The sequence below is a fragment of the Moschus berezovskii genome, chromosome 19, assembly GCF_049115385.1.
Source record: "Moschus berezovskii isolate FMDL1 chromosome 19, NW_MosBer_1.0, whole genome shotgun sequence".
Classification (NCBI taxonomy): Eukaryota; Metazoa; Chordata; class Mammalia; order Artiodactyla; family Moschidae; genus Moschus; species Moschus berezovskii.
The window spans coordinates 10,297,236-10,321,768 of record NC_142478.1 but is presented as its reverse complement, the minus strand read 5'-3'; the positions used below and the strand labels follow the sequence as shown (position 1 = coordinate 10,321,768).

The 24,533-nt window shown below is 41.8% G+C and overlaps 1 protein-coding gene across 3 annotated transcripts in view; it reads right to left on the bottom strand.

Annotated features, from left to right (window-relative positions):
- Nucleotides 1-2,844: 2,844 nt before the first annotated feature.
- The window catches only part of LRBA (LPS responsive beige-like anchor protein), a 777,374-nt gene continuing 755,685 nt past the window's right edge, over nt 2,845-24,533 (bottom strand). For all 3 annotated transcript variants that reach the window (XM_055405330.2, XM_055405331.2, XM_088827977.1), the window contains exons 54-57: nt 16,172-16,273; nt 13,095-13,291; nt 8,441-8,592; nt 2,845-3,984 (exon numbers count right to left, since the gene is read on the bottom strand). In XM_055405330.2, coding sequence (XP_055261305.2) covers nt 3,894-3,984; nt 8,441-8,592; nt 13,095-13,291; nt 16,172-16,273 — 542 coding nt within the window. In that variant the 3' untranslated portion in view covers nt 2,845-3,893. The remainder of the gene's footprint in view (nt 3,985-8,440; nt 8,593-13,094; nt 13,292-16,171; nt 16,274-24,533) is intronic.

The window sequence follows — 24,533 nt, the reverse complement described above, 5'->3', positions numbered from 1 at the left end:
GCCAACTTGACCCCTGCGATCTCTGCCATCTCACTGCCCCTCTGACAGCAGAGGGGGTGCGGGGTGGGGTGGACACACGGCCTCAGGTGTGGGCCGGCCCCTGGCAGGCTCCGTTCTCTCTGCTGAATAGGAGTGGGCAGCCTGGGTCAGAAACGCCCAGCCTCGGGTCCTGCTTCCCGTGGTTCCCAGGGAAGGGGCCATCCCACATGCCAACAAGCAGAACTGAAGGATGGGGATATTTCAAGGCAGAATGTTCCTTTTCAGTGGACTAATTGACTGGAACGTGTATTTATGGATGCTGGGTGCACTTGTGGGAAGAAGCTTCTCCGGAGTGTATTGTTTACCACTTCGTATCGGTGTGCCTGTCAGGCTGGTGTTCCCTCTGCTCCAAGCCTCCTGCCTTCTCCTGGAGGGCTGTTTCCTAAGTTACGGAGCCTCAGGGACTTAATGGGCGATATCTCAGTCAGGATCCACAGCATCGGTGAGAAAAACCACACTCTTCCGAGGCAGGGCAACTTCACCTACCGCGCTCTCTGCTGCGTGGGCTCCCGGCTGCTGAGGGTCATCCAGTTTCAGCCCAAAGCACCTCAGTTTTGACCTTTTTTCTTCAATGGTTTACATTTATTTGAAGTAATTTTTATTGGGGTATAGCTGCTTTACAATATCCTGTTAGTTTCTGCTGCACAGAAAACTGTATCAACTGTATGTTTGCATGTATCCCCTTCTTTGGATGTCTTCCCCATTTAAGTCACCGCAGAGCACTGAGTCCGCTGTGCTGTACAGCAGGTTCTCCGTCCCTATCCGTTTGATGCACAGTATAGTTTATATGTACACGGTTGCTGTACGTCGATCCCACTCTCCTGACTCATCCCACCCACCCCTTCCTCCCTCGGTGCCCATGTCTGTTCCCTGTGTCTGCGTCACTATTTCTGCTTTGTATATGAGATCATCTACCAGGTTTTCAGATTCCACGTGTATGTGTTAATATACACGGTTTGTTTTTCTCTTCCTGACTGACTTCCTTCTAACAGTCTCTAGTCTACCCACATCTCCACAAATGACCCAGCTGTGCTCCTTTGTATGACTGAGTAATATTCCACTGTATATACTCTCCACATCTTCTTTATCCATTCTTCTGTGGATGGACCTAGATGTAATTCTTTTACAGGAGTGAAAACTGGATAAATAAGTGAATGGTGAGTAAATCCTAACCTATACTGTACTAGCCAGATTCCATTGCTAAGAAGCCCCGTGTTGATGCCAGCTGAGTTGGTTTCGTGAGTACGTATCGTTGACCGTCCGCAGCTCTAAGTTCTACACCTGTGGTCAGTGGAAGCTGTGGGTGCAGGGAGCAGCTGAGGCAGTGTGCTGATGCCAGCTGTTAAATATTATGTTCCAGTGGATTCTCCATGCTGCTAAGTCACTTCAGTCGTGTCTAACTCTGTGTGACCCCACAGACGGCAGCCCACCAGGCTCCCCCGTCCCTGGGATTCTCCAGGCAAGAACACTGGAGTGGGTTGCCATGTCTTTCTCCAATGCATGAAAGTGAAAAGTGAAAGTGAAGTCGCTCAGTCGTGTCGGACTCATAGTGACCCCATGGACTGCAGCCTACCAGGCTCCTCCATCCATGGGATTTTCCAGGCAAGAGTACTGGAGTGGGTTGCCACTGATTCTCCATAGTTGGAAGTTTTAAAGCAACAGAGGCAGAGGAGGCACTGATTGTCTTCTTAGGCACCAAAAGGAAGCTGCTTCATGAACGTGGCTTCAGGCTTGTTAACATGGACTGAAGTATCAGATGCCTGGTCTGTGGCTTAGAGATTTCTGTTCCTTCCACCACTTTGCGTGACGCTCCCGAAGTGTGACATCACAGGTTGACGCCGTGAGGCTATTCATGGAGCAGTAACTCACGTCTGTTTTTGATTTGGAGATGTACTTCCCCCTCCCACATTTCACCACCTACTGTTTTGTCAGTGGTTTGTAAAACAACTGTAACTGTGGATGGTGGAACAGTGTATACAGTTTTTTGGGTTTTTGTTAGATAAAGGTCTAGTGTTCGCGTTTAGTTAAGAGGGAGCTCTCTGGCCAGAGAGAGGCCCATTTTTCCTGTTTTCATTCAAGAGAATTTCTCTCCTATTGGTTATTGTTTAAAAACTGAATAAACTAAATTTTAACGTTTCATTTGAGAATAACTGTGTTATCATTGTTTCAAAATTTGAAGTGGGATTGCTAGAAGCTGACACAGATCTAGGTACCTAGTATAAGCATGTCGTGCTGGGAGAAACAGGGTTTGGTTTAAATTCTGGCTTAGTGTTCATACTGAGCTATCCCGAGCTAAGCCAAGTGTATCAGTGTCACTAAATCTTTAATTTTCTCAACTATAAGGATAGTGTTATTCTGATGACTACATGGAGTGAAGTACTTGTTCTAGAAAAAAAGGAGTAAAAATATTTCCAACAATTCGATTACAAATACATTTTATTTTTCTGTCAAACTGAGTTGTTCCATTCCTAATTTTTGCTTTTAGAAAAGAGCTGAATGTGTAGAAAAAAAGGTGCCTGTGTGCTAAGTTGCTTCAGTCATGTCCAACTCTCCATGACCCCATGGACTCTAGCCCACTAGGCTCCTCTGTCCATGGGATTCTCGAGGCAAGCATATTGGAGTGAGCTGCCATGCCCTCCTCCAGGGGATCTTCCCAATCTAGGGATCAAAGGTAGTCTCTGTTTGCATTGGCAGGCAGATTCTTTACCACTAGCGCCATCTGGGAAGCCCAGACGAAAAGGAGGTCACCCCTTTTTAGGTAAGTTGCAAGAGAAATAGAGATGGAATGTCAGTTTCAACTCAGAGTTCACAACTTACAAAGAATTTATTTATGCAATACAGACCTTTTCTCAGATATTTTTCACAGATTTCCACACAGCAATCGACTAGAAAAGTAGAATTCTACAACACCAAAATAACATTTTCGTAGTATAAATTGCTAATCAAAAGGAAGGGGAAGATTGTTTAATAACAAATAGAAGGTAAAACAAGGGTTGCTTCACACAGCACCCAGTAGCCGCTGCTCTTACACCTGGGGTGGGGTAGCCCCAACAGGGCTCAGCCTCAGTATGTGGGCATAGTCAACCCTCGGGGTGAGCTTTGGGACTTACTTGCATTTACTTTAAAAGAAAAATAAGGTGCTGAGCCCAAGAACATCTCCATCATTTCGTTCTGATCTGCTACAAGGACAGATGAGGAAAACACTGCAAATATTTCACACTTGCTAGAACAGTAGATCCTTTAAGATGACCACACAATAAAATAAGCCTCCCCCAAACCATAATTTTCTAGGTCTAAAACATGCTTGAAAGATAATAATATTGATAGAAATAATTCATTGAGATGTTTCAAATTACATTTACCATAATTTAAATATGACCATTTAAATCCCATAAATTTCCGTGCTGAAGAAGCACAGTTGTTTGGAAAAATACAGAACTCAAAGCACAGCATAAAATTTGCATGTTCCAGGATTATAACCCATTTCCTTATTGTTAAAATCATACATTCTCAAGATTACAGATAAATGGGAAGTGTTTTTTCATATATAACTAGAATAAGTGGGTTTACTCACCCCACTGTGTATTTCTGTAATTGGTGAAAATAGACTTCTCATTATGACTAAAAAATATAGATTTTTTAAAACTACAGACCCCAGCAGCCAGTTTTCTGCTTTGCTATTCCCCCCCAAAAAGTCAAGCAAAGTCTACAAAAATAGCAATTAACTTTAAAAAATATTTTGCTTCTTAGAGCAGATTTAAGTTACATTCAGATGTGAGCGCTGTTTCTGAGAGAAGCCTCCCAGGGCCCTCCTGTGCTGAGGCTGGGGGCGCGGCTAAGCCTGGCCTTCACCGTCAGTAGCGGGTTTGGTACTCATGGTGCCAGCGGTTAAAGTCGTTGTAGAACAGAACGATGCTTCCTGAGGCCATGCCAGCAATGATGCACCTGGGAGGAGCAGAAAGAGGAGGTGTTTACAGACCCAGGAGCCTAAGGCTCTGTTTCTAAAGAAAGGCCTGCCTCCCCGCAGCCACGCGGGAAATACAGCAGATGGCAGCCAGACCTACCGTTTGCGATTTGATAACGAAAATGCAGTCTTGGGTAAGCTCAGAGTCCTACCTCTGTCACTCTGCAAGGTTCCAATCCACAGCTTGCCTTTGTATTGAAAGTACAGCCAGTATGTGCAGGATGGGTCACAAAAACCTGAACAGACTAGTCATTTCTGAGGCAGGGAGGCTGGGCAAGTGAATTTTGTATATTAAGTATCAGAATGAAAGTAATGACAATCTCAAAGCAACTGTCGGTGGAGGAGCAATCACAGAGGAATCTGCCATTACAAAATGACAGAAGATGAAAGAAGGCTAGGAAGCCAGTGTTGACCACATTCCCGGCTGTGCTCTGCCGACACCACGCTGCGTCCACCTTGCTGAGGCTCGCCCCTCTCTGACATGCCCACTCTCTGCAGGAGCTGCGTCTGCTTCCCCCGAGCCTGAGCTGGTGGTGCCGGGAAGAGACGGGCAGTGCCGGGGAGCCTCTCTGGGAGGCAGATGCTGTTTATTATCTTAGACCCTTGTCTGTCTCAGGTTTGGTTAGGACAGTCCTTAGAGGTCATCCTTAGTAGTGCTTTGTATCATAATTAGGGGCTAAAATGTGTCACAGCAAAAACCCAACTAAACACAAAAGGCAGCAATGAGGATATGAGGAAATAAAGGACTGAGACATGCAGAAAGCAAATAATGTCCCCAGCGGCAATTACTTCACGTGTAAGGTGATTAAATTCTCCAGAAGGCAGAGAGATTGGCAAAATGAATCAAGACGTGATCAAACTAGATGCTGTGTACCAAAGACTCTCTGATCTAAAGACAAACAGGTTGAAGGGATGGAAAAAGATATTCTATGCAAATAATAATGAAAATGGAGCTACAGTGGCTATACTAATATCAGACAAAATAGGCTTAAGTTATGATAGACAAAGAAGGATACTATATAGCAACGATAAAAGGTGTCAAATCATCAAAAGTATATAGCAATTACAAACATACATGAACAAACAGCTCACTCAAGACCTATGGAACCAACGCTGACAGAACTGGGTATAAACAGTTCTACAGTAATAGTTGGAAACTTCCACCAGAAAGAAGGAAATAAATAATATTCAATAGTGTCTGAACAATACTAAAAACCAACTGGGCCTAAGACATATATAAACATTCACCCAGCACAGTATGCTCAGTGGACATTCTTCAAGATAAGCCATATGTTAGAGCACAAAACACTTTAAATACACTTTAAAAAGATTGAAATCATACGAAGTATTTTTCCTAATCACAACAGAATTAAACTAGACATCAATAACAGAAGGAAAATTGTTAAGTTTGACCTGAGAAGTCAAAGGAAAAGTCTCTAGGGAAGTTAGAAAATACCCAGACAAATGAAAGCACAACAAGAAGCCAGAACTTACAGGATGCGGCAAAAACAGTGCTAAAAGGGGAATTATAGCTGTAAACACAGGTATTTTTTAAAGACACATCTCAATCAGTAACCTGATTCTACACCTTAAAGAAAAAGAAAAAGGTGCCAAGGAAACCCAAAGCTAAGAGCAGGAATGAAACAGTAAAAATCAGAATGGGAATAGAAGATACAAAAATCAAAGTCAAGTTGGTTCTCTGAAAAGGTAAACAAAATCGACAAAATTTTAGACTAAGAAAAAAGACAAATTACTAAAAATCATAAAGTGGAGACATTATTACCAATTATATAGAAATAGAAGGACTATCAGAGTACTAAGAACATCTGCTGCTGCTAAGTCACTTCAGTCGTGTCTGACTCTTGTGCGACCCCATTGACGGCAGCCTACCTATATGCCAACAAATAGGATAATCTAGATGAAATGGAAACGTTCTTAGAAACACACATTATTCCACAATTCAATCACGAAGAGAAAATCTGAATAGACATAGCTAGTAATGAGACTGAATCAGTAATTACAACCCTCTTAATACTGAGAACTTCACTAGAGAACGTCTACCACACATTTAAAAAAGAATTAACATCTAACACGTTTAAAAAACTAAAGAGAACGCTTCCTAAGTCATTCAGTAAGGCCAACACACCCTGATATCAAAGTGAAACAGACACTACAAGAAATGAAATTACAGACTACTACCCCTATGATCACTTACACAAAAGTCTTTAACAAATACCAGCAAACCAAATTCAGTAGCTTATTATGAAGATTATACACTAAGAAGAAAGTGGGGTTTATTCTTGGAATATAAGGATTGTATCAATTTTTGTTTAATATACAAAAATCAATTGTAATATATCACATCAATAGAATTAAAAACAAAAAACCCAAAGAGAGAAAAGGCATTTGACAAAATCCAACATCCTTTCATGATTAAAAAAAAAAAAACTAAGACCAGATGGAAAGTACCTTAGCACAATAAAGGGCATTTATGTAAAATTTCCAGCTAACATTATACTCAGTGGTGAACACTGAAAGTTTTTCCCCTCTTCCTGAGAATAAGACAAGGATGGATGGCATCACCGACTCTGTGGACATGAGTTTGAGTGAACTCCGGGAGTTGGTGATGGACAGGGAGGCCTGGCGTGCTGTGATTCATGGGGTCGCGGAGAGTCAGACACGACTGAGCGACTGAACTGAACCTGCTTTCACCACTTCTAGTCAATATAGTATGAGAAGCCCTAGCCAAAGCAATTAGGCAAGGAAAAGAATAAAGCATCTAAATCTCAAGGGTGTCCAAACAGCCAAAACAATCTCGAAAAAGCACAACAGAATTGGATATCTCACACTTTCTAATTTCAAAACTTACTATAAGAATTGAAAAAGACATGTATACCCCAATATGCATTGCAGCACTGTTTATAATAGCCAGGACATGGAAGCAACCTAGATGCCCACTGGCAGACGAATGGATAAGAAAGCTATAGTACATATACACAATGGACTATTACTCAGCCATTAAAAAGAATACATTTGAATCAGTTCTAATGAGGTGGATGAAACTGGAGCCTATTATACAGAGTGAAGTAAGCCAGAAAGAAAAACACCAATACAGTATACTAACACATATATATGTAATTAAGAAAGATGGTAACGATAACCCTATATGTGAGATAGCAAAAGAGACAAGGATGTAAAGAACAGTCTTTGTTCTCCCACAGAGAGAGAGAGGAGAAGGCAAAGGTGGGATGATTTGAGAGGGTAGCGTTGAAATATGTATATTATCATATGTGAAACAGATCGCCAGTACAGGTTCGATGCATGATATAGGATGCTTGGGGCTGGTGCACTGGGATGACCCTGAGGGATGGGATGGGGAGGGAGGTGGGAGGTGGGTTCAGGATGGGGAACACGTGTACACCCGGGGAGGATTCATGTCAATGTATGGCAAAACCACTACAGTATTGTAAAGTAATTAGCCTCCAATAAAAATAATAAAAAAAAAACCTTACTATAAAGGTGTAGTAATCAAAACAGTGTGGTATTGGCTTAGAGACAGACGTGCAGACCAACAGAATAGAGACCAGAAAAGAACTCTCACATATAGGGACAGTCTCTTCAACAAATAGTGCTGGGAAAACTAATACTCAAATGCAAAAGAATTAAGTACCACCATCATATATAAACAATCATTAATTAAAAATGCATCAAAAAGTAGGTATGAGTTAAAGCTACAAAACTCTTAGGAGAAAATATAGAGGAAAAACTTCAAGACACTGAATTTTGCAATGATCTTGGATATAACACTGAAAGCATAGGCAATAACAGGAAAAATAAATCAGACTTCATGAGAATTAAAGGATTTTGCAAATCAAAGGATACTATGAGATGAAATGAAAAAGTTTTGGAAATTGATAGTGGTGATAGTTGTACAACAATGTGAGTATCCTTGATGTCACTGAATTATGCAGCACCAAAAATAGTTTAAGTAGTAAATTTTATGTATACTTTATCACAATAAAGCTGTTAAAAACTAAAATGAGAGACTGTATCAAGAAGAAATAAGATGTCAGATAAAGACTATCTCCCCAAAATGAAGGTTTTAGGAAATAAGCCAGATTTCTCAATGGAACCATTATGGAACAGACGGCATGTCACAAGATATTTCGTTTAAGAGAAAAGGTACTTTAAGAGTATAGAAACTTTACAGCAATTAGAGCCTTTGTTACTTAAATCCTGTCGAACCCTAGAGAAGATAGCCTCTGTCCACAATTGGCAATGTCATCAAAGAAAAACATGCTTTTAAAAAAGTATCTCGGACATTCCAATATTCATTGGCTTCTTCAATTGCATTGGTGACCTGCACAGCCCAGACCGTCTACATAAATCCCTGGACAGATTTTACCACCACCAGCATAGCCCCCATTCCAGCGTTACCTCTGGTCGTAAGACAGGGCCATGGCCCGGATCCCGGCATCGCAGCCTGGGTAGGCGAACAGCTGCTTGAGGTCAGACACCTGCCAGACCATGACGACACCGTTGTCTCCTCCGGTGAGCAGGTACTGACCATCCCGGCTCAGCTGGATGGCCTAGTGAGACACAGCAGCACTCAGCAGGGTCAGGGCTCCAGGGACGCCTGCCCGCCCCAGCCTGCACCTCTGATTAATTCAACATGAAGCCAGCAACTATGGTATAGGGAGAAGGGAGGGAGTGTGTGTGTTCCTGAGTAGTTTTCAGGAAATCATGAGTCACAGACTTTTGCTGTTTTTAAAAAATCATGTGGGCAAAGGTAGGCAATGCTTTTTTTTTTTTTTTTAATTTGTGCTTTTTAAGGATGAGGTGCCAAACTTTTCCAACTCTACAAATACTAATTAAATGGTGTGTGTTTAACGGAGACCTGGGCTTTGAAATAAGGAGCTTCCTGGCACCTCTGCATTCACTGCGGACATGATAAGCTACCAAAGCTGGGCAGACAGTGCTAGCTGACATCATATCCCCCGTGATAAAAACACTGCTGCCCTGGGGGCCTGGCCCCATGGGAGACCACCTACAGCTCAAGTACCCTTGCTAGGCCTGCTGGATTTTTACGGCAGTTGGGACGACAACTTGGTAAGGAAACACGACCCCCAGGGTAAAGCCAGTCGAAGCATTTTCTTCTTGCTTCAGGACTGCTTCCTGCCGGTGCTAAACTCGAAGGGCAGATATGTAATTTTCTCTGTAATCCTGTCAAACCCACTGAAGGCAGGTCACTGCCTGTTTTTCTATGACTTCTTACATTTTTTTCATGGTTGGGAAAAAATCAAATATTTCATGACATATGAAATTGATATGAATTCTAAATTTCAGTGTCCATAAGTAAGGGCTGTTAGGACAAAACTACACCCATTCATTTCTGGCTTTTTTTTTTTTAACAGAGGAAGTGAGCCTGCTCCTTACAGAAAAGGTCACTCTCTATTCCAAGAGCAGATCCCATTGCCCCTTCCTCTCCTCTGGCTCCCTGTTCTGCAAACCTTCCTCTCCCGGCTCATTAAGACACACACTTCCTTTCTTTAGCTGGAGGGCATTGGGAGTTCTAAAAGTTACTGCAAACACCTATAATCTTATGTCCACCTGGACACAGTGAACGTGGGAATCCAGATGGCAAGCCAGAAAAATAAAACATCTACCTTCTGAAAAATATATTTACACTGTTCTGCACTCAGAGTTTTAGGATAGTTGCCTTAAGTCTTCAAGCTACCCTTTTACAACAAAAAAAATATTTTTAATTACAGAAAGTAAGGACTGTTTCATAGCCATTCAAATTCACTTTTAGAGGTCTCTTAAATACAGCTTATTTTCAAGAACACAAAAACATAGCTAAGAAATCAGAACCCATGGGCAGAAGATAGTTACATGTAAGAAGTATTCTCTAAATTTTAACCAATACAAATAATAAAATTTTTCAATGTAAGTAAAACCCAATATCATTTCCCCTATTCATTTCACAAACAGCACTCTCCAGGGAGTTATCTTGGAAATGAAGACTACTACAAATAATTATTTGCTACACTTATAAAATTCAGCTGATGAAAGTCCATTGACCTTGTGGCTGTGGCTCACTTGAATTTTATACTTGAGGCTTTTTACTGGATAAGTGCTATATTAAAACATAAATTAAAACCATTAATCTTTAATTCTTTGTGCTAAAGTAAAAACTCCCTAATCCTAGTTCTGTGTTGAAATAAATAAAACCTGGGCTTTCAGGACTATACTTTTATCCACATCTAAAACATTCTAATAAACCAGATGCCCGCCAAAGTTAAAAAATATTTTGTCAGCCTTCCTCATGAGGGACTTGTCAAGTTTCCCTGACGATAAGAGCCAGGGGAGCGTTTCCTGAACAGCACCCCATCTCCCCCCCACCCCAAAGGAGTTCTTAATCTCATGAGCCTCCTGAGTGCCTAGGCTGGGCTGAGACTCGAGATGTGAGGAGGGCCCTGGAAACACATGACCAAAAGTCTCTGGACTCTTGAGAGCGTGAACAACACTGGCTGCACTGGTTTCCAGGAGGGACCAGCGGGCCCCAGCCGTCTGCTGGCAACAGTCACATCTGAAGACACAGCTTCCTCAGGAAGAGAAAATAAATGAGTTCCTATGGTGAAATGGTGGTGAGCCTTTGTTTAGGAGAATGTAACTCCGCTGCTCCATACAGGCTGCCCACTTAAATTTAAGCTCTTCATTAAGACATCTAAACACTGCCTGGTTGCTGCGCTCAGATATGTTAACCAAACGCCACAGCGCAATCTGGCATCTAAATAAAAACAGGTGGGAGGCCTTGATGAGGGCCGAGGTTCCCGCAGGCCTCCTGCCTACAGAGTTCTTGCTATTTCCAAGAAACTTCATTTCTGGTCTGAGCTAATGACTAATTTGTTTCCACGGTCTTCTCCCTTAGACTGGCTCCGACTGAGGACGGAGCTGGACAGTCTTGCTCTGTGATGTCTCCTGCTCCCAGCCTGTGGTGGCCTTCCACCCTTCCCAAGGCAGTCAGCTACGAAAGGGTGGGTCTCTGGAGCTGGGCATGGCAGTGCTCATTTTAGGCAACCGCACTTTAATCACACAGTTGCCACTTGCAAGTTAGTATGATAAAGTACAGGCATGCTTGGGAAAAGGTGATGGATTGTTTAAGCCTAAAATCCAGTGGGAAATATTACAGAGGGAAAAACGCAACAGCCACAGGGCAGAGAGGAAAAGCGCGTGTGTGTGAAAAGTGTGCAGAAAGCCTCCAACTGCTGCCTGAAGCAGCTTCCCGGAGCCTTTGGTACTGACTGAAAGGCCACAGAAATTGTTTTAGCCAGCTAGGGATTTCAAATTACTTTACAGATTTATTAGTGTAGCTGACAATATAATCGCAGCTCAAAGTGACAGATTATCAACATTATTATCGTAAAGAAAAGACGAAAGGAAAACCCTCTGATGTGCACTTGGTTTAAATGAAGGGAGGGAAAAATAAAAGTAGAGTGTGAGCATCTGTGTGTGCAGGGCGGGCAAAATGCACTGGAGAAAATTCCCAGAGAGACGAGGAGAGCAAAGAGGAAAGCCATTTCCTGAATTAACAAGCCATCCTGGAGAATTCTCCGGTGCTCCAGTGGTTAAGACCCCACCCTTTCACTGCTGAGGGCACAGGTTCGATCCCTGGTTGGGGAAACTAAGATCCCACAAGTTGCCTACTGCAGCCAAAAATTAAAAAAAAAAAAAAGACTTTAAAAAAAATAAAACTGATCCATGAAAAAAAGAAAAGTAAATCATCCTAGGATATAGAAGCAGCAAGTGCCTTTGGTCTGATCAGTGCCATCTATATTTAGGGTTTCTATTTCTTAATGGGCTTCCCTGGTGGCTTAGATGGTAAAGATTCTGCCTGCAGTGTGGGAGGCCAGGGTTCGATCCCTGGGTCAGGAAGATCCCCTGGAGGAGGAAATCCACTCTAGTATTCTTGCCTGGAGAATTCCATGGACAGAGGAGCCTGGCGGGCTACAGTCTAAGGGGCTGCAAAGAGTCGGACACGACTGAGTGACTAACACTATCTGTCACTTCTTAGTACTTCCTGACCCCAATATTTATAGGAGAAAAGAGATCAGACTAGATTCGGGAAAAGGGGGAGAATGTTATGTCACCTAAGTCACCCCAGGTCAGGAGTAGCCATGAGAACAGTGGCCAGAACTAACTTAGAACTAACTTATACCACACTCAGAAGGCTGAGGCCTCTGTGGCCTTCTGCCCACCCCCAACACACCCTGCCCCTTCACTGTGGGCAGCTCACATGCCCCTCCAACCTTATCTGAGGAAATACAAGGGGTCCGGGAAAATGAAACTTAACCTGCACCAAGAAGTCTGGAGGTGTGAGAAGAAGGACCTTGAAAACAGCCTCTCCATGAGCGGTCCTTACTCTTCTCCTCCCCTCTAATACTCACAGAGCCCTAGCCTGAAAATGAAGGAAGACTTGCGAGGGGCCACCAGGGCCGTCTCTTGTACACCAGAAGTGAAAAATCATTTGTTGGATTCACATCATAATTTGAAGCACAACTTCCTTAATGTTTGGGTCCTGTTATCCACACAGAAGTCAAGTCTGCAATTAGATGCTAATCCTAAAGCATCGTAATCCCTACCACTCCAACCATCAGCCTGTTCAAGTGTAGAGGGAGCTAGTTTTAGGGTACCCTTAAGGCACTATTTTAGCTTTGATGCTCAGGAAACAGCACTGTGCAGTTAACATGCTTAGGTTAAAAAACAAAAACGAAAAAATAATGAGCAGTGCCACTGACAGCCACCCAGGATGGCTTCAGATCTAAGAATACCCCTTTGCTGAAGGCTCCTCCCAGCTTCACTTCATGACCTGGACCGCAGGCTGGGCACACAGTTGGCACGGCTGGGACAGGCTGGGCTCTGGGAAGCAGACACCCCTGTCCAAATGCTACCGGATGAGTCTCTCTTTGGCGAAAAAGAGGCCCTTGGTGTCTAAACACAGAGGCTTCTTTGGTGACCTTTCTACCTCCTCACCCACCCGTACACTCTGAGGTGAAAGCACAGATCCTGAGAAGTCTGTACATACACTTACCCTTATGTTATCGTCTGTTTCCATGGTGGCCTGGAGTTTTCCATTCACACTGAACGTACAGAAGGAGCCATTCTCATAGAAGATGACACAATGGCCCTCTCTTGACGCCTGAATGAGTTTTGGTTTCAGGCAGTTTTCTGGACCCTCCAAAGTCCTTAACAAGTCCCCATTCATGGAATGTATGAGACATGGCCCCTCTGGGAAAACAGAAACAAAAGGCAAACTGAAGTCTTTTCACAAGAACAGACAAAAGTGATCTGAATCTCGAACACAAATCAAACAGGATGACAGTACCATATCACAGCTGTAAAAAGACTGATATAGTCATTTTGTAAAATCGGCATGCCAGCCAGATCTCACCTTCCACCAGGGAGAAAACAGTCATACATGTTCAATTTCACATCTCAAGAAACAGGAAATTACTTATGAAATTCATTATGCCCAGAGATGATAAAAAAAAAACTGGAGGAATTCAGAAAGAAACAGGACAAATTTTAAATCCTAGAAGAGCTTCCAGGAAGGCCTCTGTTAAACATGGGCTGCCATGACACAGAAGATGATCTGTGACCCTCCCTGCATCTTCCAGGGGCCTGGAGGGGATGGTGAAAACTCAGTAAGGAAGGTGATGAAACTGCCGAGCAGCCCACATGTAGCAGTGCCGTTCCATCTTTACTGACTGCCTGCTGCATGCCAAGCAAAGGAGGAGCAGGTAACCAAAACTGCCTGTGTGATGAGCAGGTCCTAAGAAACGTCTCATTGGATAAAGGAGGTAACTAGACTACAGGCCCCACTTTTCTCTGGGCTAAATTACTCCCAGCTATACGGAGTCATTACCCATCCCTGCTGCTGCTGCTGCTGCTGCTGCGTCACTTCGTGACCACTAAAGCATGCCTCTCAGCTTTCTCTGGACCACTCAGGGAGTTGGTACGTTTTTAGCATCCTCACCATAAATATATAAAGTAGCATTTGCCCTACACAGTTCCGGCAAGCATGGATTTCAGTTGTCACTCTAAATGACCCCAGCCTCAGTTCAGATTTCATTTACCACAGTAACTGCATAAGGTACACACTCTATAACCAGCTCTTCAGCCCACAGATGATTATAAAAAACAGGCCCACTTCTCTCAAAGTCTGTTAGTGAATGGTCACTGCACGTCCGTGACTCAGCTTACCCACAGACTGCAGACCCCCTTGTCACCAGGGATAGGACTATATGGCATTTTACAAAAACACATGATCAAAAGAGGATAGTGGCCAACAAAGATGAATCTGCCATAAGGAAATGAGAAGTGACAATGCTGGACGTGAAATCTGAAGCAAACCTACGTGGATTTGGAGAAGACAGAGCGGATCATGGGGTGTTGATATCACTGAGAGGCTGTGGACATGCAGCCCGAGGGAGTGAGTGAAGGTGGCCTCACTGATGTAAGTTAGGAAAGTGGCTTATTAAACACCAGGATATCCTGGGAGTGGGGCCAGCAAGAACCTTCACATTAAAGGAAACCGAGGAGATGGTTCATGACACTGAAAGCAGAGAAGATACCATGTTGGAAGCTGATCCAAACTGAGGAAGGGGTCTGACAGCTGGGCAAGGCATCCAGAAGATTCTCGCCCCTCATCTTAGATTACATGGAGAGGAGTGGGTAAGCACCGTCAAAGCTCCCGTATTTTTCACAAAGAAATAGAACACTTTCACTCTCGATGTTTCTGATGTTTTAAGTTACAGTGTACTAAGCAACGTCTTGCTTTTTATGTCCACAGATATGTGTACACATGTGTGTATATGTGCTCAGTCGTGTCCCACTCTGCAGCCCCATGTACTGTAGCTTGCCAGGCTCCTCTGCTCAGGGGATTCTCCAGGCCAGAATACTGGAGCCAGTTGCCATTCTCATCTCCAGGGAAATGTTCCTGACCTGGGGGTCAAACTTATGTCTCCTGCGTTGCAGGCAGAATCTTTACCACTGAGTCACTGGGGGAGTCCGTGTATGTATATGTGTACGTATGAAACTGAACAAGAGAATTTTAAATGTTTTGATAAAAAATTTAAAAGCCACGGAACAACCATAAAATTTCCAACTGATGATTAATCATAATATTTCCCATTCAAATGACTGATTTTTAATATCTTTGCATGAAACCATGAAAGATGTCCAGTTCAGGTCGCATATAGTCCAAGATCTCATGTTAGCTCAGGATTAATAAGATCACTGGGTATAAAAAGCAGTTACAGAATTCTTGTTATCATTGTTCCATTGTTTTGACCAACTAAGTTTTAAATACCAATATTGAACTAATACGTCTTGTTAGCCAGACTAAGTATTCTAGTTCAAGGCACAGGTAAGGTGACTCAAAAACTCTGTCCCTCCCCATCAGATCAGCCTAAAAGAGATGTGACTGCATTTTGTATGTTCAGAGCTAAGTTCAGGGCCGCGGGACAGAGAGATGAACAGACTATTACAACGGAATGAAAGTGAGCTGGAAACAGCTTTGTTCCCGGTCAGACGCTGATCTGTTGTGGGCGCTCTGGGAAAGCGTGCTTAACACCTTTGGCCCAGACACGCGGCGGTACTCTGAGGGCAGACCCGCAGGCAAACCAGCTGAAGTGTTTTTCCCACTCCATTCTCAATGCCGTCCTCGTTCAGATATTTGGAAGGAGAGACAGACTGGGCCAGGAAGTTCTGTTCAGGTGTGAGATGGAACCCAGCCCAGGCAGAGTCGAGACGAGCAAACACACACACAAAGACGCTCTTGTTCCCGCCTCACTCTTCAGAGCAGTGCTGTGAGACAGGACTTTCTGCAGTGATGGAAAAGGTCCCTTTCTGGGCTGTCCCATACCACAGCCCCTAGTCAGAGGTGAACACTGAGCCCCTGCAATGTGGTTAGTGCCACCGGGAATTGAACTGTACCTTCTATTTCATTTCAGTTAATGTGAACAGTCATGGGTCTGCCACGTGTCTAACAGCCCCTGTGACAGACAGCACAGCTTCAGAAAAAATGGCACCAAGTTCATCTTTGGTAATCTGTTACTATAAGACACCAAAAAACACACTCGTTTTCTGAAGGTCCCACAGGTTTACCTTTAGAGCCGCTTAACACAAGGCCGAGCTCCGCGCAAACAGCAGCACAAGTGATCTCGTAGTCATGACCTGTCAGAATGGCCCGAGGAGTGGTGGTCTCACCTTTTGGGGGAAAAAAGGATAAAAAGTAACAAATTAATTCAAGTTCATGTGAGGGATGACCTCCCTCTACTCAGATTATATCACCAATAATTTGTCCCTAATACCCATGATGCCTAAATCTTTAATTTACAGCTTTGGAAAGAAATGTGTGTGTCAGTTGCTCAGTCATGCCCAACCCTTTTGCGACCCCATGGACTGTAGCCCACCAGGTTCCTCTGTCCATGAGGATTCTCCAGGCAAGAATGCTGGAGTGGGTTGCCGTGCCCTCCTCCAGGGGATCTTCCTGATCTAAGAATTTCATCCAGGTCTCCTGCATTTGCATGCAGGTCCGTTACTGTCTGAGCCACCAGGGACTCTGACCCCAAATCTTGTTTTTAGGTGATGATCTGGACTCCATGCTAGAGTTTGAGGAGCATAGGTTGCTAAATTTCTAAGCTTTACATGATGATCAAGCAATGATAGTTTAAAATGGAAAAAATAACACAAAAATCTGCATTATGAACTGCCTCAGATACATCTGCAAATGTAAATATGAGCCCTCTGATTAGATGATTTGTGGATGGACAATAATGCCCCCTCAGTCAGCCCTCCTCCTCCGGGGCCACTGAGACCTTTGTCTTGGTGAGGATGTCTGAACTGCATTCACGGTGTCTTTAAGCCATTCAGTCACTCAGTTGTGTCCGAACTCTTTGCAACCCCATGAACTGCAGCACGCCAGGCTTCCCCCTGTCCTTCATCATCTCAAACTCATGTCCATCGAGTTGGTGATGCCATCCAACTATCTCATCCTCTGTCGTCCCCTTCTCCTCCTGTCTTCAATCATTCCTAGTATCAAGGTCTTTTCAAGGTCAGTTCTTCGCATCAGGTGGCCAAAGGATTGGAGTTTCAGCTTTAACATTAGTCCTTCCAATGAATATTCAGGACTGATTTCCTTTAGGATGGACTGGTTGGACCTCCTTGCAGTCGAAGGGACTCTCAAGAGTCTTCTCCAACACCACAGTTCAAAAGCATCAATTCTTTGGTGCTCTGCTTTCTTTATAGTCCAACTCTCACATCCATACATGACTGTTGGAAAAACCATAGCCTTGACTACATGGACCTTTGTTGGCAAAGTAATGTCTCTGCTTTTTAATATGCTCTCTAGGTTGGTCATAATTTTCCTTCCAGGGAGTAAGCATCTTTTAATTTCATGGCTGCAGTCACCATCTGCAATGATGTTGGAGCCCAAAATAATTAAGTCGGTTACTGTTTCCACTGTTTCCCCATCTATTTGCCATGAAGTGATGGGACGAGATGTCACGACCTTAGTTTTCTGAATGTTGAGCTTAAAGCCAACTTTTTCACTCTCCTCTTTCACTTTCATCAAGAGGCTCTTTAGTTCCTCTTCACTTTCTGCCATAAGGGTAGTGTCATCTGTGTGTCTGAGGTTATTGATTTTTCTCCTGGCAATCTTGATTCCAGCTTGTCCTTCATCTAGCCTGGCACTTCTCATGATGTACTCTTCATATAAGTTAAATAAGCAGGGTGACAATATACAACCTTGACGTACTCATTTCCCAATTTGGAACCAGTCTGTTGTTCCATGTCTGGTTCTGTTACTTCTTGACCTGCACACAGATCTCTCAGGAGGCAGGTCAGGTGGTCTGGTATTCCCATCTCTAGAAGAATTTTTCAGTTCGTTGTGATCCACACAGTCAAAGGCTCTGGCGTAGTTAATATAGCAGAAGTAGTTGTTTTTCTGGAATTCTCTTGCTTTTTCAATGATCCAACAGATGTGTGTAATTCGATCTCTCTGGTTCCTCTGCCTTTTCTAAATCCAGCTTGAACATCTGGAATTTCACGGTTCATGTATTGCTGAAGCCTGGCTTGGAGAATTTTGAGCATTACTTTGCTAGTGTGTGAGATGAGTGCAATTGCGCGGTAGTTTGAGCATTCTTTGGCATTGCCTTTCTTTGGGATTGGAATGAAAACTGACCTTTTCCAGTCCTGTGGCCACTGCTAAGTTTCCCAAATTTGCTGGCATAATGAGTGCAGCACTTTCATCATCTTTTAGGATTTGAAGTAGCTCAACTGGAATTCCATCATCTCCACTAGCTTTGGTCGTAGCGATGCTTCCTAAGGCCCACTTGACTTTGCACTCCAGGATGTCTGGCTGTAGGTGAGTGATCACACCATTGTGTCATGACCAAATGCTGCTGATCAAAAAACTGACTAGTGCTTTTTATGATGGTCAACATGTTCTCTGAAATGTTATGCAAATCTATGTACATGCCTGTGTTTTTGGGGGTGGGAAGAAGGAAAAGAGGTTTTCTTGACAGCACATTGATCCTAACCAGGAGAGTACCTCTCCTTAAATAAAGACAGTCTGGTCTCTATGTCCTGGGCCCCTCTGCCCCAGGAGCCTGCAGTTACTTCACGTCTGTCTGGTCATCTCGCATAATTAATACAGTGCGTTTACTGACTACGTGATGCAAGGTTAGGTCCCCACTGTGTCCTTCCTGGCTTTTGGTGACTCTAGGTGCTTCTGAGTGAAAAGGTATCATGTCAAACTCTGCACCACACTGGCTGTGCTCCGTGCAGATTCAGGAACTGGCTTGCATGTCAGGAGACTGACCAAGGGAGCCCTCAAATGACATACTAAAAGGTCAGGGGGTAAGTGCAACAAGGGCCTGGTTTCCTTGACTCAGTTTTAAAACTTTTGTGGGGAGAGAATGGGCTTCCCAGGTGGCGCTACTGGTAAAGAGCCCGCCTCCCAATGTAGGACACATAAGAGACCTGGGTTCGATCCCTGGGTAGGGAAGATCCCCTGGAGAAGGGCATGGCAACCCACTCCAGTATTCTTGCCAGGAGAACCCCATGGCCAGAGTGGCCTGGCGGGCTACAGTCTATAGGGTTGCAAAGAGTTGGACACAATTGAAACGACTTAGCATGCAGTACGCATGCATGGGAAGAGAAACCCACGTTAATACAAAGTTAACTTCAGATTTTCCAAACCAGAAAGCATTTGTTACACAAGCAGCTATTTTTTTTCCCTTTAAAAGTATGCAAATTTGTTAAGAAAAGAAGCAAGTAATGCAAACCTGTCTGAACTACTTAACCTTCTGCTAGAGGTAAGTCTTGCCACTAAAAACAGAAATAATTTTTAAAAGTTACCAATACTTTAGCCCTGATTCATGGTTTCTTCCCCTTTCTTCAAGTCACTCTATATTCCACAAAAATACCATATGCTGTTATATTTTTGAAATTAATGTCTAATTATATCTATTGGCAACTTTCTTAAAATCAAGAATTAAAATCATTAAGATCTAAGGAATATATTTTCATTGTGATTGTTCCTTTTTGTTTTCATAAGGTACCATTTTCTGGGATGCTGTCACTTAAGCATGCCAATGCTAACTTTTTTGTTTGTTTGTTTTCTAGATCTAAGAGTATTTTCTCAGAGACATGGAGAGGAAATGAGAAGACTGCTATCAATTAGATTTCTTTCTTTAATGTGAAAGAGTTGAAATACTGAGAATTTTTTAAGACTGTAGAGTTTAGGAAGCCTCATGATTTACCCCATAAAGTGAATTAAGATATAAGCATTCTTTTTTGTAAACTCATAATTAAGATTTTTTAACTATGCTTTACTATAATCCACACTGTACCGATCATTTTTCCCTCCACACATCCGAACACACAGGCACATACTGTGTCATTTCAAAACTGAAAGAGATTTTTCTTTTCCTTGGGCTGATCTCTATCTAAATAAGGCCTGTTCAATGCTAGGACTCTGGCTTCAAAGTTTGGCAAAATGTTTCCTAACCCAGGAAGCAGATTAGACAGTTCAGGAAATACAGGGGGAGACAGAGGAAAAGGAGAGAAAAAGAAAAGAAAAACAACAAATTGAAAGCATAAGGGTAAACTTACGATCATTGGGTTCGACTTAGGTAACTGGTTTCACTAGAGTTTTTCCAGTAAAAAAAAGAAAGCCCCTGTTACTGAACTTTCCCCCACTTCAGGAAACGCACATTAACAACCTCTAAAAGTCCACGTACAACAATATAAGAACAGAGATCATTTCCTCTAAGAAAAGCTATTTCCAGTCTTGTTTAAAGACTAAACTTCGTATTAACCTTTACTGTATGGGGTGAAGATCGGAGATTCTTTACATTTTCTCATTAAAAAATATGCTCAAAATAAATACTTGGATTTTTGTAAGTGTCTATAAACCGAATGTTTTACATATTACAATTTCACTGCAGCAAACAGAGTTATATGATGTGAGATTTAAGTCCAACAGGTCCACAGTGGTAACTTCAACAGATATTTTGGGGACCCCTTGGAATGAAATTATGAAGGCTGATGTGCTGATGGGGGAATGGAAATGCAGGCTTCATAGTGGCTCACAGAATCTATTTCTCTGCAGTTACATTATCCTGCAATATAGCAATAACATTCACATATTGATAACAATATATATGCATGTCTATGTATATGTGTTTGGAAAGCTTAGAAAGGAAATCTGGGAACCATATAAGACTCTCACTGCAGCACTCAGCTAAATCTGCCCCTCCCACTACCTGTCAACACACAGAGTTAATACCTAGTGGGGAAAACCAGCTCAAATAAGACAACACTGGCCACATATTACCTTTTCAAAGACTCCAAAGCTATGGCCATCTCTCATCGAAGTCTCTAAACTGAATATAGAGCAGGGGGAAAATGTCTTCTGAAAAACATCAGGTTAATTCTTTGATAAAAATTTGCAGTAGTTAGTGGATACAAAAAGTCTTCGCTTTTGCTTTCTGAGATAGTGGGATCTACCAAAAGCTATAGATCATAAAGCAGAACAGATTCCCTTAAGAACCTTTTAAAGTCTTACTGCTTGAAAAATCGTCACGGCTTTCAATAAAGCTGAAGAGAAAAATTTATCTCGCTGCTAGTTTAAGGGGCTACACTTCAAACTCTTCTTAAAGAAAAATAAAGAGAAAGAGGATAGACTTCTTGGACTGCTTTGAAAAGCTTGAGCAATTACTTCAAAGGAAAGGGTGTCTTTGTCCGGAGAGCAGGTTTATGACTACTGATGCAAATCCTAACCAAAGGCTGAAAAGGACACTCAGTGCATCTTTATGGATGGCCTTAAAGGAAGATGAACAAGTCAAAGGAGATTAAAGACAGTCCAAATCCTGCCACAAACACCAGGACACATCAGTTTTTACAGATGTGCTTTTCTCAGTACCTAACAGGGAATATCAGTTACTAACTTACAGATGCCATTATAACAACCCAAGTCTCATTTAAGCAGCACAAGATCTCCATAATACCCATTAAGCATTTATATTGGTCCTATGTTTTAAAATATTAGGTGAAACGTTTTACACCATTAGGCAGAATAACAAATGCTGCTATTAAATGTGTTTCTTTGGTGCTCTCGTAACACCAAGTGTATTTCTTCATCAAATGGACTCTGAACCACTTAAAGTTATACCTGAAAGAAGAGACGGAGGAAACAGTAATTTCTCTGGTATCCTGTTCATAAATATCCAATGAGAAAAATATTTCAAAAGATCTGTATCCATTAAGGCAAAGAGAATTAATAAGCCAGGTAAAAATAGCCCTGACACCTATTTTTGGCAAACTTTGACTTGCATTTTTAAAAATGAATAAAGTTCTTGGTATTTTGGCCATCATCTCCTCAGTCTTAATGAAAATTAAATTACTTTTAAAAGGCACTGCAAAGTTCTCCTTAGCAGTTTAAGTACGTTGTTACTAGTAGAGAGAATCGACTTCATTCACTCACCATTTTCATACCATCGATCATGAAATGAAGAGTAGGTCAACATTTCCTCAGTTTTATAGAAGTAAAATTAGCTCTTTCAATTAAAACTTAAGTTCAACTACTCCTGGGACAGAGGTTAACATTTCCCATTTGTTTATTCATTCATTCCTTTAACTCCTTCACTTTAACATAACATTTACCAAGTATGTATTATGTGCAATGCACTGTGGAAATAAAGGCAAGAAAATGTGACCTTGAATATGGAAATGATTTGATTTTAAATGGTCACTGGATAAGGTTTTGTTGACCCTACTATAAGCCTGCTAATCATAAATATCTATTATTGGAAAGATCAAAAAGCTGCACTGAAGTCCAAACTATTTATTATAACTTAATTTTTATACAAAATAAGTATTTACCATCAACTAATAAGGTTTTTAAATAAAAACAACTGATATAATTTTCCAGGTTAGCAAAGTCTAATACATATCTGACCTCTTAGAGACATAAAATATGAAACCTTGCTTGAAAAAAAATCACTTCAATAGAGTATTCATTTTGAAAGAAAATGTAAATTTGTTTAAGGACCTAAATATATAATTATTACATATATATATGTTTAAGAAAATCTAAGTATTATATATACTCGCCATTTCCTAAAACTGGATACTTCTGTTTTGCACATCTTTTATTCCATTTTAATTACATTTGATTACTATAAAGCATTCATCAATGAAAAAGTTCAAATGAAAATTGAAGACTAAGGTTTCTCCTGTGGCTCACCATAATGGTAACTCAGGAGAGGAAATGGTTTTTGTGAGGCAGATGAGGTTAGTTGTTAAACGTTTCTTAAGTCTTTCCATTAACTTTCTAATTTTTCAGCTGGAATGATAACAGTACATTTTAATTATACAAAGAGAAATTATTCAAGACTTGGTCTATTTAAACCATCTCTACCAACCTTTCCTCCTCTTTTCCTTTCGCTATGGATTTTTTCCATTGTGAAAACATGTTGATTTTGTTGAACACATACATTACAGAAAACAAGTCATGGCTGCATTTAGAATATGACAACCAACAACAAAACTTGGTAGCTTCCTCTTGTAAATATTGTTAGAATTATTAACATAAGACAGTATAATGTTGGTTTAAAACTCAGTATTAAGTTCTTGATTTATAACCTTTCTCCTTTCTATGATATATATATATATATCATGTAAGTTTATATGAACTTATATAAACAAAAGTTTATCACAATGGAATCATCTTCTAAGACTACATTAAAAAGTGCACTTGTGTGAGTATATACCTACAATTGTATACATAAAGTATAATCCAATAGTATTTAAAAAGTACAAGATCTTATCATGACATATACTTTCGTAAGAACTCAATATTAACTAGAGATTGCCAGAGGTAATAAAATTATCTTCTGCAAATACTAAGAGTGCTTTAGTGACAAAGTTGCATCAAATTTTCCAAAGTTGATGATCCAATGAAATGAAGTTTAAAATGCTGTCCAGTTTAGTGGGTAAGAATGATGCCTCTGGCCTAGAGTGCCTGGGTTTGAATCCAGGCTCTACTTTGCTAGCTATGCTTCCCTTCATAGGTCTTACTAGAACTATGAAAACTATGAGAATTCAAATTCATGTCCACTGAGTCAGCGATGCCATCCAGCCATCTCATCCTCTGTTGCTCCCTTCTCCTCCTGCCCTCAACCTCTCCCAGCATCAGGGTCTTTTCCAGTGAGTCAGTTCTTTGCATCAGGTAGCCAAAGTATTGGAGCTTCAGCTTCAGCATTAGTCCTTCCAGTGAATATTCAGGGTTGATTTCCTTTTGGATTTACTAGCTTGATCTCCTTGCTGTCCAAGGGACTCTCAAGAGTCTTCTCTAGCACCCCAATTCTAAAGCATCAGTTCTTCGGCACTCAGCCTTCTTTATGGTACAATTCTCACATCCATACATGACTACTGGAAAAACCACATCTTTGACTATATGGACCTTTGTTGTCAAAGTGATGTCTCTGCTTTTTAATATGCTGTCTAGGCTAGAAAAAAGTCTGGAATGATAACTATAAATGTAAGCAATCTCCTCCTGCCCTCAATCAAGTACGTTCTCATAGTTCTGGAAAGATCTAGAAAGTAGAGGCATACTAATATTCTCTCTGTGCCTCATCTATAAAACAAGGATAACAACAGGACTGCGCTGCCCAGGTGGCTCAGTGGTAAAGAATACGCCTGCCAATGAAGGAGATGCAAGAGATGTGGATTTGATCCCTGAGTTGGGAAGATCCTCTGGAGAAGGAATCCCCACTCCAGTATTCTTACCTGGAGAATCTCATGGACAGAGGAACCTGGTGGGTGACAGACTGTGAGGTTGCAAAGATTCCAACACAACTAACACGACTACACAAACACACACACACACACACTCTAGCAGGACTACCATAAGGATTAATGACCAACCTAGATAGCATATTAAAAAGCAGAGACATTACTT